Source organism: Patella vulgata, chromosome 2 (assembly GCF_932274485.2).
Source record: "Patella vulgata chromosome 2, xgPatVulg1.2, whole genome shotgun sequence".
NCBI lineage: Eukaryota > Metazoa > Mollusca > Gastropoda > Patellidae > Patella > Patella vulgata.
The window spans coordinates 93,275,069-93,291,900 of record NC_065880.2 but is presented as its reverse complement, the minus strand read 5'-3'; the positions used below and the strand labels follow the sequence as shown (position 1 = coordinate 93,291,900).

Genomic DNA, 16,832 nt, shown 5'->3' with positions numbered 1-16,832 from the left:
GATAGTTTGTCAGTGGTTTAGAGTGTAGAGTCTGGCAAGGGAAACATATAGTCGTTCGGGTGAGAAGAAAAACCGAGGTCCCGTTGACACATTGGAGTGCACTTATAAGAATTCTTAAGGATTGGAATATAAAATAAAAGCAGTGGCACATCCGGGATGGGGTGTGTGTGTGTTGGGGAGGGGGGGCTTTTGGTAAAAACACTTTTTATGAGAACAGTTTAACGTTCGTGTGCTATATCCTTTATCATCAGATGGTGGGATGGGATAGGCATTCAAAGCGCGAGATAATGATATATAGACATATTATGTGATATCACAACTAATGCTTTGCATCAATGAAATTGAATCACAATGTGATCGTATTAATTCATAATAAAAATTGCCATCAAGCGGGGTGTTAGGTTTTTCTCTTTCAAGGCCGGATGGTGGGATTCTAGGGTTGACCGTATTCCTAACCCCAAGCACCCCCCCCCCCCCCCGGCCGCCCCCACCACCAACAAACATTGTCTCAAGAACATGTCCGCCCCTGAAGAATTCGCCATGACGCCGGTGTGTGTTTGTCTTCATTAGCCCAATCGGGACAGAAAGTTAGTACGTAATTAAACCCCATTTCATAACCTGATCTACTTTGGACTCACAATGCAAATGTAATTGGGGCAAGGTAATTTACCAGAGAGCCGACACCTTCATCACTTTGATTATCACATCTTACTCAAATCGTTCGAGCCTTCTTTTATTAAAAAATAATGTTTAGTCTTATGTGAACAAATTCATAATTTTAATAAAAATATAATTTATTAGTCGGCTTCTATATTATTATTTTGTATGATAGACATGCATTCAATGGTTTGTTGAACTGGAAAAAAGAAAAAAGAAATTCAGGGTAGGGTGGGATGTGGCTTTGTTGATTTCTACTTGCCAATAGCATAATTAATTGTTGAGTGGGTGAGTCTTTTTGTAAATTCACTTAGTAGAAAGCCGTACACGCTGAATTGCTTTGGGTTTTTAGTGTTTGCGTTTAGCTAGCTACGAGAACGTAGCTAAAAGCGTTGAGATATACTGACGGAGGGTTGAGAGAAAAGGTTTGCTATCTAGCGTTTAGCCCCCCCCCCCTTTTTTTTTACTAAAGACGTGGAAGCAAATTTATTTATTACAGAAGTTTACAATGTTTACATCTTCACTCATTATTTTTACGCCTTAAATTCTTATCGTTGTTTTTCAAAATTATATATCTTTAAAAATAAATTAGGCCCAGTCAAAGATTGACAAAATAAAACATAAAAACAAGACATCACATTGTTTGTTTTACAGCTGGAATAACAACAATGATTTGAGAACCGTTTAAGGAAAGTGTCGTTATCATCTAATTGTCTCATTTAACTCGAGTGTTTATCAATAATCGTGCAATTACCAATTAGTAATTAATGCTAAATATATCAACATTCACACGTGGTCAGAGGGTGGATCACGCCAAATTAATCAAGCAATCAAACTAGACGTTACTTCTTTTATTAGTGCGTGACGAAAGAACGGTGATTACGATTGGTTGAGTTTACCACGCAGGCGTAGTAAAGTGTCAGTGTAAACATTGGCTGCCAGGTGCTGGCAGAGAAATAACCTGTGTCCATTTCTTTATTTTAAGAAAGTTACTTTTAAAAGTTTGTTTATTGTGTTTTATCAATTTTGGATTACATGTGAACCTCTGAAAGTTTGGATATTACATCTCTGTGCTTTATGGTACTTGCCAGACGACCGTGAAAAGTTTTTAAAAGAACCTTTTGCGACCTGCAGCGCGGTTATTTGAAAGCTGTCTCGGCGTAAGAGAGTCACAGCTTTTCTAGACGAGAGAAGTCTGAAAATGACAACAGTGTGAAATTCTTGACTGGATTTTATATAATCATGGGGAAAGATCAAGACTTGATACAATTTGTGAAGGAGCAGGATATTAGTGCTCTGAATAAACTTCTTCAAAAAGTTGGAAAAAATCCCAAAACAAGTAAGTTTGTCGACTTTCTTTCATTTTCAACCCGTCTTATTGATCGCATTGTATTCGTCAGCTCAATGGTGCATAGCTCGATGTGAGTCGATGTGTGAATGAAAAGAATAGACCGTCACCGTGTTGTCAGTTGTAATCACCAGGGCTAGTCTAGTCACACACGTTACGTAGCCCCCTCCTTAAAAACTGACATTCGCAAAGTTGACATGACAGTTGGCAAGTTGCTTTGTTGTTGATTTTCCTTTGAAAGCCGTAACAGTTTGTCATCAGTCAACAAAGACGCAGCCGCCTTTCCGGTGAAATATTACAAAATAAATTCTCCTTTCATTCGGTATACCATTTATAAATTCTGTATCTTTTGTTTAGCAATATTAAGAAAGATTTTTGTGACATTCAACTGAACCCTCAACCAGCTGTTACACTGGTCCATTGAATATGGTATCAGTATCAGTTGAATATATAGGGAAATTTTATCATTCTAATAATTAAATGACGACCCATTCATATAGGATTAAAAATAGAGGTTATATTAAATTTTGCGCGGTTTTCGTCCTAATCTTAGCCCTACACTACATGTATTACTATTAATACATGTAATTATACACTTTTTGAAAGTTGCACCAGGATGTAATATCTACTCTAGCAGTCCATTTTCATTAAAATGGAAATACCCTGACTGTAAGATCTACTGTAAGTCAAGTGTAAGACTGAGAGCAGAATGCAGCCAATCCACACATCATCGCATGTATTGTAAAGCAACACAAAATTACCCAACTGAAGCAAATTAAAACAAACAAACAAAATACAACATTTTTTTTTTTTTAGCTAAAACCACAGTTTTGCTTTAAATCAGAAAAATAGTGTAGATTAACAATTATTCTAGCTAACTAACATCGGCTTGTTAACCGTCTTTAATGAATTGTTTTTTAAAACTTAAAAATTTGTTTGGATCCAGTGTCCAGTGTAATAAGCAAGTTTATAAATGAACCTGCTGCCCTGTGAATTATAATGCAGACAACTGTGGTGTATGTGATGTACACTAAAGGTGTCTATGATATAAATGAATATTAACCCTCTGTATCTCACAGTTTAAACAATGACATAACTTGATATTCACTGTATTCTTCAATACACCATGGGTGTACATGTACCAGGAAAATGGATATTAAAGATGTGCTGTTAGAGCAAGATTTAAAAATTTAACAATGAAATGGATAATCAAGCGTACATCTAATTCCCTGTTAAGCCAGGGAATCAATCGGCGTCGAAATTCGCCTAGTGTGTCCACTGTCATTCGGCCTAATTTGTATTCGGCTGCATGATTCGCCCGAAACAAACAGGTTTGATATATTCGTCCGAATTATATTCGCCTGGTGTGTCCGCTTCGCCGAAGCATTCGGCTGAATATAGAATTCATTAGCCAATCACCACTCATATCGAGAAGTCACGTGATAGATTGAAGACATAGACGCCGCTATGTTTAATCATGTGACGTGAAAGGTGATGCAATCGACAGGTTGAATCGGGCGAAGCATTCGGCTAGTGTGTCCACCCATTCGACCGAATAAAATTCGGCGCCGATTGGTTCGGCCGAACGAATCGGCTAATGTGTCCACTGCTTTATCAAGTAGGCTACCAATTCTTCAATAATAAACGGTGTACACTACATCTTCAAACTCTCATAACTTTGTTCAGAATAAAGAAATTAAAAAGTACCAAGAAAATTGGTATTAAAGATGCATTATACATGTATGTATGTAAGAGCGAGATTTAAAAATTCAACAATAAAATATATAATCGAGACTACATGTACGTCTTGGTTATCAAGTAGGCTACCGTTGCTTTGATAATAAACAATCTACCCTACAACTTCCAACACTCATACATTGTATCTTCGCTCAGAATAAAGTAATTTGAATGAAATTTTCAATATGTGTCCATTTTTCATTATCAATATTTGAACTATTACTATTATAATAAGAACGGTCAGCTTTTTATCTAAATCTTACATAATGTATCTTGAATATTAAACATATTCAGATATAAAACTTCCCACCCCTAATAGAAAGTGCAGATCAAGGGGGGGGGGCACTCGGCGCATGCTCTTCCCCCCCCCCCCCATGTTTTTGCGGTAGCGAACAATTTTTTGCCCCATATATTCCCGCGGGAAAGATGAACAAATATACTTAAAAATGGTAGTGATTCCCGTCATCAGTCGGTGGTTCCTGTGTCCTTGTGTGGTGACTTGGTTGATTGCCGGGCTTCGCACTCCCCAAGTGGGGACAGCACGCCTCCCCCCTTTCTGAAAATCCTGATCTGCCCCTGGAAAGTGGTCGTCTTTGTCTGTTTAAAAGGGGCTAGTACTTGTAGTAAGCACAGGGACTCTCTGAGGGAGACCGCATCACAAACAATTACATGTACAGAAGACAAACCTATAGACAGGACACAATATTTAACAGACACCACAATCAAAGTGCACATATCAGATCAAATGAATGGATTTTATATGTTTGTACTACCAGATTGTACATATTAAACTGAATGCTGTCCATATTATGTAAAATCCATGGTCCACTGAAAATAATCCCTTTAAACAGTCAACAACCTGCTAATCCCTCATATAGATTGACCTACATGTAATTCATAAACAACATGGCTGGTTCACTGATTATCACATTGACTGGCTTGCTGAAATGGGGTTTGACATGTCCGACTGGACTAATCAAAATGGTCATACACCATACAGTGTGCAATGAGGGAAATTTTGCCCAGACAGCGGCGCTACGGTCTACATGTACCCTTATATTGAATTCCCACAGCCAAGGGATCTTTTACTTGCACGCCAATGTGTACACGGGAATCAGTTTATCGTCCGTCCAGACAACTTGTCAGGTCCTCTGTCCTGCACCAATGACAAGGGGGAGCCACGCCAAAAAATCCTGATGAACTTTCTCTGCCAAATGCAGGGATCAAACACGAGACCTCTGGGTCAGCAATCCAACATCTTATTTCACTGAGCCACCGTGACTCACGGCTGGCTGGCTAACCAGAAGATACTGAGATACTGTGGTATTTTTTTACCTGGTTTCCCTGTGGGTGGTGCAGGATGAAACATCTTGTCATTCGTAAGGGAGAAAAAAATGAGGCCCTATGTCCGTACCATTGATTGTAATGTTAAGACATGTGCAGCAGACCAGCACAAAGTTAAAATACCAGCAATAAGTTTATAAATTATCATCACCATCATCAATGATAAAATAATACATGTAGTTGTCAGCATACAATGGATATTTACATGTAATCTTGTAAATGTAATTACGGTAGCATATATTTGTACGGTATAAAGTCTCTTAAAGACATTTATAGTATATTATCATGAATTTACATGTACATGTACAATGTAGCATGTAGCCTACTTGAACTTGAACTTTTATTACAGGCGAAGCAAAAAGTTTGCTATAGCCAAAAACATATATATATATAAATAGTATGCCTTGTAAATTATATATATACATAGATAACAGTATACAATATATAATTCCCCTCCCCCTTTATAAACTCTATTGTATACCCATATCACTGAAAATAAATACATATATATATAAATATATAATTAAATAATCCCATCCAAACCTTCCCCTCCAAGAAACACCAACACAAACCTAAAGAAGTTTCCCATTTCCCATTAGGTATGGTTATCTAATGGTTTTTCTCTAATTTTTATTGAGTGATACAGATATTTTCCAAGATTAAGCAGTTTTATGTATTAATACCGTGACTCATGAGGTTTTTTAGTTTTTGAAGTGATGGAAAAGGACAAAAATATCGCGAAAAAATTTTTCTACGGATGGATATATAAGCTGGACAGCACAGCAGAAAGTGAAATTCATCTTCAACCACTTTCATATTATATTGTACATTGTTACTTGATAGAGTAATAAACTAAATGTATAAACAATCTATTTATAACGGCTACCTACAATGTACATGTACAGTTGTACCTCCAAGAGTCTTCCAAAAGTCTCCTAAAAATATTAGTACATAGCTGTTCTGTTTTCTATAAATGTGTGTGGTACCAGTACATGTATATAATATACAGTACCTACGTGTACATGTATACAATGTAATTTTTCTTTGAAACTGAAGAAATGATAGTGTAAATACATGTACATTTGATTGTAGATGTTGATGATAATGCACAGTACATGTAGCTGGGTGTAGATGAGTTTAATATTAATACATGTGAACACATTAATTAATATGTAAAGACTATTATTATTAAGTAGATTTATACAGGTATCATATTTTTAATATCAACTCATTAAGTGATGATTTATTGATCCACGTCTTCTAACTGTTCTACTCCAGTTGGGTTAATTAAACCGGTACATGTATTTGCCAGCCTACTCTTTCATGTACATGTATAGTGAATTCCAACTGCCAAGGGGTATTTTACATGTATGTGCACGCCAATCTGTACACGGTTTCTCGGTTTTAGGTTGTTTAGGTGACTGCCAATCATTAAATTAACCGCTTAAAGATTAGCTGGCTAGTAAATCTTTAACCTGCCATCACCCTAACCGGTTGACGAGTTCCGGTATATTTAATAAGAATGCCAATTATCGAGTGGCACCTGAGGTTTCTATAGTTCCAACTACTGTACATGGTCAGATTCGATTAAAAACAGAGTTCCACAAATTTTCACGTTGAAAATTGAGAAGACGGAAAATGGCGCTGTCAGGGTAAAACATACGTTTAAATTTATTTGTCACAAAATGATCAAAATACTATGTTGCCGTTAACCCCTTTTCCTTTCCCTCCCTCTATTAACAAATACAGTACAGATTATATCGGACACAGTTGGTCATTATTTATTTAATATTAAAAAAATAATAATCCAGCGTATTATTAATTCAAGAATTCATCGATGCACACTACTAGTACATTGTTATACATCGACTACAATTGGTTTAATATAATAGTCCAGGAAATTATTAAAACTTCATTGGTGCATTAGATTAAGTTTGTATTATTGTAAATGAACAGATTATGACAAATGAACCAGGCATTGGTGCACTAGATTAAGTTCGTATTATTGTACGTGAAAGAACAGATTATGACAACTGAAGTGGGCATCAATCATTCTAGCCTAGTTAAAGTTGCACCAAAGACCCATATAAGTCCATCTGAAGAACAACAGGAGGTCAGTCCCATTAAAAGGATTCAAATTAACACCTGAATTATTAAAATTTATGAGCATGACCTGAGGTTAATGTCATTGTATTGTTATTCTACCTGTGAAAGTGTGAAGGAGGTGAGGCAGGTTTTACAATATGATTACTAGTGAATCAAGAGATGAAAAGCTTAAATCTTTTGTTAGTCTCGAGATATTTCTTGACTTTACAAGTTGAAATTACCTCAGGGTGTTAACATCATCTCCTACTATCCACATACAAGATACAATTACAAAGCACTGCTACATGTACGGGGTACAGGACAATTGTCCTAGAACCATATGTATATGTACATACAAGCCAGGGCATTTTACATGTACGTTCATAAATGATCTTATCGTATTATTGTATGATCAACTTTTGTTTAAACTGTAAACTTTGTATGCTGTACTTGGTGGATGTATGTACATGTTACAATATATGTTATACAAAATGTACATGTACAATAACATCTTATCTTAAGGGATCTGTCACAAACTTTGTCAGGCACCAATTTTCAGACCAGATATAAATGTTGTGTGATAAATTTTATCTGAGAGTCCATACTACGTAGGTGCCTTATGAACAGTCTGGTATACTGTACACATGTAAGTGCCTTATGAACAGGCTTGTATACTGTATATATTGAAAGTGTACGTTAAATTGTACATGTACTTGATAAAGTTGAGGCAGGTAACTGAAAAGAATTTATTGTAGAATCAAATGGGGTTTAACTAATATCCTACTTCTCTGCATCAACTGGGTTAATAAAGACTGGTAAATTGTGGTTTGGCAAGTGCTGGTTCAGTAGATACATGTACAGATAAGTCCTGCCATGGATTCAATCCTGTTAAAAAGAATCACATCAAAAGATTTTTGCAATGGTTATAATAATGTAATGTACAACTGTATATATAGTTAGCATTGGCTGTCTTTTGACAATACAGTTGTACAGTACAATATGTGCCACACATACATGTTGACAAATTATCAATTCATCATACATGTACATGTACATCAACCATACATGTATCTTTGTAAATATTGATGAAAACTGAATTATATTTGGACTGAATATTCCTAGTAGAGATTCAACTTTCATGATATATTGATACTGTAACTTGTGTATACAATCATATATTGGTATCTCATGCCAAATTTTATGGTTCGTGCATCTTGCAACCATTTAGTTTAATACCTAATTATACATGTACTATAAAACATGTCTGTACTTCATGCAGCATTTACAGTCAAAATCCCATGGTGTAAAGTAGCACATTTTTATCTTAAACATGCAGACATGATATGCCTGGTAAACATGTCTGGCATTGCTTTATAAAGAGTTAAAGAGACATTATGGGAGATTAGATGTAGTTCTCAACTTCTCACTATAATAAGATACAAACTAGATACTGTAATGGGAATTTGCTGAAAATTTCAGTCAAATTGATCCACCCTGAACCGAGTATTTAACGATTGAATTTTGGGCCTAGCCTCGATCATCTTTACTATAGTCTGTACGATAAAAAACATAGTCTCGATTATCCATTTTTTGATTTAATCAGAAGCAGACCGGGTTCTAATCCAGTAATTATCACAGGCTAGCGATGCCTTCGAGAGTTGGTTATGGTCTGGATAAGTTAATTAATGTCTAATTAGTAATTTAGATAACATTTCAGGCTTAAAGAAAGACCTGCAATAGGCAGATTTACATGTAGCTCTTACATAATGCATGTTTTATATGTTTAAATATTTTAAATATATTCTGTGAAATATTAAACCAACAGTTGATCACCCATACTTTATAACAAGTTAAAGGTATTTTGTGTTAGGAAGTTCACATGTAGTCTACATGTACATATCATTTGGTAAAACAAATCAATTTGGTATTTAACTACATGTACATGTATAACAGCAATAGTTGTTTCACTGTACTGTTCATTTTTAACCTGTGCTTATACAAAGTTAAGTTGAAATGGGTTCCACACTGAACAAAGTTAGTGTGAACCAATTTTCAAACTCTTTGAATCTTCTCCTGGTCACTGCCACCTACATGGGAGCCACGGTGACTCTTCCTACATTGGCTGAGAAAGTTCACCAGGATTTTCCGACGTGGTTTCCCTTGTCATTGGTGCAGAACGGAGGGTCTGACAAGAACAGCTGACTAGTCATTCGGATGGGGCAAAAAGCTGAGGTCCTGTGTACACATTGCCGTGCATGTAAAAGATCCCTTAACAGTTGGAATTCGATACAAGAGTAGGCCGTAATGCCGCTCCATGCCCATCTTCGTTAGCCCAGTCGGAACAGAACAGTAGGGCATTAAATAAACCCCATTTCATTTCACTTCATTTCATTTCCAGCTACATGGGAGACTTAGTGGAAAGCCCAGCCATTAATGAGAAACTAGAAAGAAATCAACAATCAACATTTTTTTTAGGATCTGAAGATAATGTGTATTCTGTATAGGTTATTCTTTGTACATGTATGTAAAAACATTTTGTTGTATGAGCAAAAAATATCACAAAGTACATGTACGGTCTCGTAATCTTACACATCATAGTCAGATTGTTGTTTTATTCCAGATGAAATCAGAGTAGGGGGTCTGAAGGGGTGAATGCTAATGTGATAGGTTCTAGTTGTTAATGAGATTTCTATGATGAAACCAGGAAAGAACCCCCTTGGTTTTTCAGAATGGAAACATCTGTTTTAAGGTTAATCAGCAATTGAGGGAAACGGTTTTTACATAACAAATGACAAGACTTAAAGTAGCTACATGTAAGTCTCTAACTCAATATCATCCAAAATCTTCAACATTGAAAACACAAATTATTTGTCAATTTAAATTAACTTTGATGCTGTGATCTTACTGGAAAAAGATGGGCTTTTGATATCCAATATTTAAGACAAAATAAACATTTTACCATTGGTACACGAAACGTGTACCGTAATGCGCTTCAGCCCCAGTTGTATCAAGAGACTCGAGGGACGAGGCTAGACACATTGCACCAAATCAAAAGGCGTATGTAGACTGGAATAACCAGACGCTAGAAATTTGCACTCGCTTGAGACTGCTGGCTTATTTTGCTGAACATAACTGATTTAAAAACATATATAACTGATTTAAAAACGGAAACCATTGAATGAGAGAGAGAGAGACAGACAGACAGACAGACAGGGACGTCCACTCACACAAACTACATGTAGGTCATTTCGGGACTAACGTATGGTTCAATATTATTTCAATAATTCGCTTGCGGGTAGTGGTCTTTAGCAGTGGGAGGAAACCGGAGGACCCAGAGAAAACCCACAAGGTTGGACAGGCGACCCTACTCCTTGTCACGTACAACCGGAGAATCGAAACCACGCCAGTTGACTCATACATCTATAACCTAGTGGGTTACTTTCATAAAATCAGGAACAACTATATAATCTGGATACAAATATATTTGACCAGCAACAACATTAAAATCAATTTACAGATAAAAGGGAATGAACAAGATGACTTGCAGTCTTTATGATAAAATAATATATCTGTTCAATATGAAACCTGGGTGTAATTTAAATGACCTGGTTGTTAGGACATTAATGTCCTGTACCAGTTTAAGTTTTAGTTAGTTACCCAATAAACGATTATTAAAATGTTGCCACTAATGAATAACCAAGTATTTGAAAGCAATGCTTGTAGAATATATTTTCATAATTTTCATTCATAAGATTTAATCATTTTATTACCTAATCCTTATAAGACATATAGAAATAGATTTCACTAAAAATAAAACACACTTATATGGATATACTACTTCTGAATTTATTAACATGCTACGTTTCGATACACATACAGATATCGTTTTCATGCAATATTACCTACTGAATATTGTTGTCTATATTCTACAAGCATTGCTTTCAAATTCTTGGTTATACATGTACAGTGTATAGCATGTTTGTAATGTAAGGGGTTGGAACTGACGGCCACTATTTAGCGGGAAGGTGTTTGAAACTGAAGTACATGTGTTAAATATTATCTAGAGACTAATTAGAGGATAATATATGTTGTTTAAATGATGTTTAAGAGATAACTCAAGTTATTTATGTGCACTGTTGAAATAGACCATCTGTTATAACTATGATAAACAACATCTAGTGTATATTACACACCGTAACAAGCACCTGTCACTTTTACTTTCTTTCTTTCTTGAAGAATTATAAACCTGTAGTAAAATACCAGGAGAAAATAGTTAAACTTGTTCAGTAAAAGATTATAAAGAAGTGTGTACTGGTAGAGGAATTCTGTTACAAAAGAGGACTAATTGTTGCAACATTGCACAGAGAGAGTTTATTGTATTATAATTAGGTCCATGGTTTAACATCCACATGACACAATCGCGAAGCATTCTCAGACCCCGAGTTTACAAAGCATTCTCAGACTTAAGTTATGAATTTACTCAACTTTCAATCACTGTTTATGAGAAATATCTTTGATTCAGAAACACAAAAGTTTGTTTTTAGTTTCTTATTGATGTAGTTGATACATTAAAACAACAAAAGTTTATAAAGGGCTATATTTAGTTAACATAAGGTACATGTAAGTAAATTCTTAAGTCTGAGAATGTTTTGTGAAACCGGGGCCTGACCTTACTCAAAATTGTTCAACATATTTTAACTAAAACACAGCCCTTTATAAAGTTTTGTTGTTTTAATGTATCAAATACATCAATAAGAAACTTTTGTGTTATTTCTCATAAACAAAGATTAAAAGTTGAGTAAATTCTGGGAATGCTTTGTGGACTCGGGGCCTGGTCATTTGGGACTAACTTTCATTTTATAATTGTGCCAGAAAATCGATTTTAATGGACTTTGTTTAGGCGCACCTCAGATAAGCAAGATGTTTTCAAAAGAATAACATGTACATATAATGTACAATTGTATGACAATATTTAGCATTGACAACTCCAACGAATGCACATGTCGATGACAGCTACATGTACATGTGCAATGTATTGGAGTGGTGTACATGTACATATGTTGATGACCGCTACAATATGGTGGTGTACATGTACTGTACATGTATGTTGATGACCGCTACAATATATTGGAGTGGTGTACATGTACTGTACATGTAAATGTAGAATAGCTGAATGTTCTCTTCTTTGAAATGCATTTAATAATTGAACATGTGTATTACATGAAACTCAAAGTAATTTTATGGATACCCAAGCAAAGGATAACACCTACATGTACACACACGTCCATATATATCTATAAATATCTATTTTATATTAGTTTAATATTTGAGAATTTGATCAGCTGTTTATCTCTATGTACATTGTACATGTATCAGATTAATGGGATGATCAACACCCACGTTTTAAACACATGATCTTATCTTGAATAGGGTTTAAAGTCTTGTCATCACAGTACACTACACTGTACATGTACCTTGCTTATAATAAAATGATATAAGGTTTAACAACGTCCCATTGTTGTGTTCCGCCTGCGCTAATGAAGATCAGGATGCGTCATACAGTGTATTATCAGGGAAATTTTGGCCCAGACAGCAGCGCTATGGCCTACTCTTATATTGAATGCCATCTGCCAAGGGTTCTTTTACATGCACACCAATGTATACACACAGGACCTTGATGTTGACCCTGTCCGAATGACTAGACATGAAATGAAATGGGGTTTAACATCCTACTGTTTTGCTCCGAACTGGGCTAATGAAGACGGGCATACGCCATACAGTGTGCTATGAGGGAAATTTTGCCCGGACAGCGGTGAATTCCAACTGCCAAGGGATCTTTTACATACACGCTAATGTGTACACGGGACCTCGGTTTTTTGTCCCATCCGAACGACTAGACAGTTTTCCTTGTTAGCCCCTCCGTCCTGCATCACTGACAAGGGAGAACCATGCCGGAAAATCTGGATGAACTTTCTCGGCCAATACAGGGATCGAACACCCGACCTCCAGGCTAGTGAGGAACGACTAGACATATTTCCTTGTCAGGCCCTCCGTCCTTCACCACTGACGAGGGAGACCCACGTCGGAAAATCGGCATGAACTTTCTCGGCCAATGCAGGGATCGAACACCTGACCTCCAGGCTAGTGAGGAACGACTAGACATATTTCCTTGTCAGGCCCTCCGTCCTTCACCACTGTCAAGGGGAAACCACACCACATCTACATGTACAACAACATGTTTGTATAACTGTGACGTCTACAAGCATGTTTCTGTACAAATTTTAAAACCAAACTATCCAATGTAAATACAGACAGTTGTGTTTAGTTAACTTAATATAGCCTGGAGGGGTAAAGTCAGTCCAAGTTGATCGGAGATTTTATCAGGGTGATTCACTGTGACCATCCATTTTCTTTATGTCAACAAATGATATATTGACAAATCTACTTGGTCTTTATTATAAATGGTTAATTAATCAAATAATCCTTCTAATATTCTAAATATGTTACTTGAAAACATCTAGCCCTTTATAATCATATACAGTGTATATATTATTAATTCGCTTATTCTAAATATTTTTGGACTGACATTCCTTTTATGATGGACAGTCAGAGACTTTGAAATGTACCTACACGTACACCTTTACACGTAACAACATCTGTTTTGTACAGATCTAAAAACATTACTTAAAATATGACAAAACATTTAATAACGTAGTCATAATAACAGTGGAACTGTTATGGTAATACAAAAACTTCAAAATAATCTTTATTAACACAATACTCACAAACATTAAAAATCTTTTATTTTTTTTTCAAATGATTGATAGTTTACAAGAGCTAAATTAACAGTGTGTTAGAATACTTAGTATGGATGCAACTACTTCGTATGGGTATAATCACTATTGATCACTACACTGCAACGTTTCAACAAGATTTCACAAATAACGTTTCAACAAGTTGTCTTGAGAAAGACAAATGACGATGTACATATAAGTACAATGTATTGTGTATAAGGGTTAGTACTAAATAATAAGGCCAGCTCAATTTTTCATCATAGGTCACGAGATGTAAACAGGGCTAGCACTAATCCCAACCCTAACCCTAACCCTGGACCTACAATTTGTAGCTTCATTGCTTACCCTAACCCTAACCTACAATCATGTGCCCTAACCTTATTTACATCTCAATGACCTTGACAAAAATTGAGCTGGCCTTAAGAAATACAAATGTCGATTTAGCTGTTTATACGTTTTATATGAAATTGGAGTGTTTCTATTTTTTTCATCAAGTGAAATAAAAGACAATAAGAAGCTAGGTGTGATGACTGATAGATACATGTAGATGTATGGTACAATAAGAAGGTGTGGCGACTGATAGATGTATGTATGGTAGACTAGAGACGACACAGTTTAAATTTGTCTAGTCTTGATATTGTAATATAAAACTTATATCTTTATGCTTGACTTGATATTAATAGGTCAGATACCACATGTAGTGATAATTCTGTGGAAAAAATCTGAATAATTACAGAACAGGGGGGTAAAATAACTACGTAAAATATTGATACCTGTTGTACCTACATGTACCGATTGTTGTATTATACAGGTAAAATATTGATACCTGTTGTACCTACATGTACCGATTGTTGTATTATAGGTAAAATATTGATACCTGTTTTACACGTATATGTACATGTAGCTATAATACAACTATTGGTACATGTACAGGTAAGATATTGATACCTGTTGTAGCTATAAAATATTGATACACCTGCCTCTAAAAAAACCAAACTAAATACACTATTGATAAATTATATATACGTATAAAATCATCTAGGTAAAATACTGATACATGTACATGTACCTGAATAAAAACACAGATATTCATGCTTGTGTAATCAGTGATGAAAGTCTTCCGGATTTTCCCGGAATTCCGGATTTTAAGATTTTGGTGAAAATTCCGCCGGATATTTTTAAAAAATCAATCTTTCAAAATTAAAAAAAACTGATATTCTAAAGAGAAAAATTATGCCCGAAGACGCATTATACCGTATATCACGGGATGATTCTGTTATTTAAACCCGGGAATTGTCATTTTGTCTTTTAAACAGAAATATGCCCATACCAACACATTATTACTTCATTAATATGTTAGACATTTGGAAGACTTGCATAGATGGACTATTACAAATTCAATCAAATTATGGAAAAATTATATATCCGGGTTTTTTAGCGCTAGCCACTTTCATCTCTGTGTAATAAAAAGCTTGAAAATATGGCCTAGAAATAATATACAGGTAGTCTAAAATTGAATTTATTTAGATCAGGTGTGTTTTTGTTTTGGTTATACATGTACCTGTATACATGTACATGTAGATGTATATTATTTGCTGTACAGACCATGTTACCTGTATATTATGATAATATACATGTATTGGTAAAGGCCTTGTTGTATGTACAATGTATTGGTACAGCCTAAAGCTAAAACATTAGTTTATAGTTGATTGTTGTAAACTGGTTGTTATCATATCAATCATCAAATATTATTGTCATAAAATTATAAACACACTAATATTATACATGAACACCAAGTCTTTCTACATGTAGACATGAACACTCAGTCTGTCTACTGATATTGTACAACATACACATACATGCGGTACATGTACCGGTACCTGTAGTTACAAACACCCAGTACTTCTACTAATATTAGGGCGTTGGAAAGCCGATTGTTAAAATGACTGTGCGTTACCGTTAGATCATATGGTCTGTCATCCAGTCAACTGGCGGGGTTTCGATTCCCCGGTTGTGTGTGACAAGGAGTAGGGTCCCCTGTCCAACCTCGTGTGTTTTTTCCGGGTCCCTATGGTTTCCTCTCACTGCTAAAGACCCCTACGCACAAGCAAATTATTGAAATAAAACTGAACCATAAGTAAGTCCCGAAATGACCTAGTTTGTGTGAGTGGACATTAAACTCTCTCTCTCTCTCTCTCTCTCTCTCTCTCTCTCTCTCTCTCTCTCTCCCTCCCTGTAGGTAAGTAAGCTATTTACTATGTAAACATGCAGTACACTTATCACCAATATTATTACACTCTAGACAGTCAAATAAAGTTCATGAAATATCAATAGTTGTCAGAAATCACTCTATCACCCTATCTACGGTTGGGTGACAGCTTAGTGGTACAGTGCAGGACCGCCAACTGTTGTCACATCGCGGTACACAATCAAAGGTTATTCAGATCAATCAGTGCTAACTGAAGTTAACAAGTTTACATTCATTTCTGTTGGTCTGACCCTACTAATTAAATATACATGTACATTATGCTAGAGCTTAATCTGTCTATTGCAGGTCTTTCTTTAGGCCTAAAATGTTATCTAAATTATTATTAATTAGACATTAATTAACTTATCTATCCAGATCATAATCAACTCTCGATGTCATCGCTAGCCTGCGATGTTTACTGGATTAGGATCCTATCTGATGCTTTACGCTCATTCATGATTAAATCAAGAAATAGATAATCGAGACTATGTTTTTTATTGTACCGACTTTAGTAATGACGATCGAGGCTAGGCCCAAAATTCAATCGTTAAATTCTCGGTTCAGAGTGGTAAAATTTGTCTGAAATCTTCAACAAATTGCCTTTACATTATCTAGTTTT

At 35.6% G+C, this 16,832-nt stretch overlaps 1 protein-coding gene across 1 annotated transcript in view; it reads left to right on the top strand.

Annotated features, from left to right (window-relative positions):
- The first annotated feature begins 1,650 nt into the window (after nucleotides 1-1,650).
- The window catches only part of LOC126812413 (caskin-2), a 169,495-nt gene continuing 154,313 nt past the window's right edge, over nucleotides 1,651-16,832 (top strand). Inside the window, exon 1 of the mRNA XM_056099108.1 lies at nucleotides 1,651-1,996. Coding sequence (XP_055955083.1) covers nucleotides 1,900-1,996 — 97 coding nt within the window. The 5' untranslated portion in view covers nucleotides 1,651-1,899. The remainder of the gene's footprint in view (nucleotides 1,997-16,832) is intronic.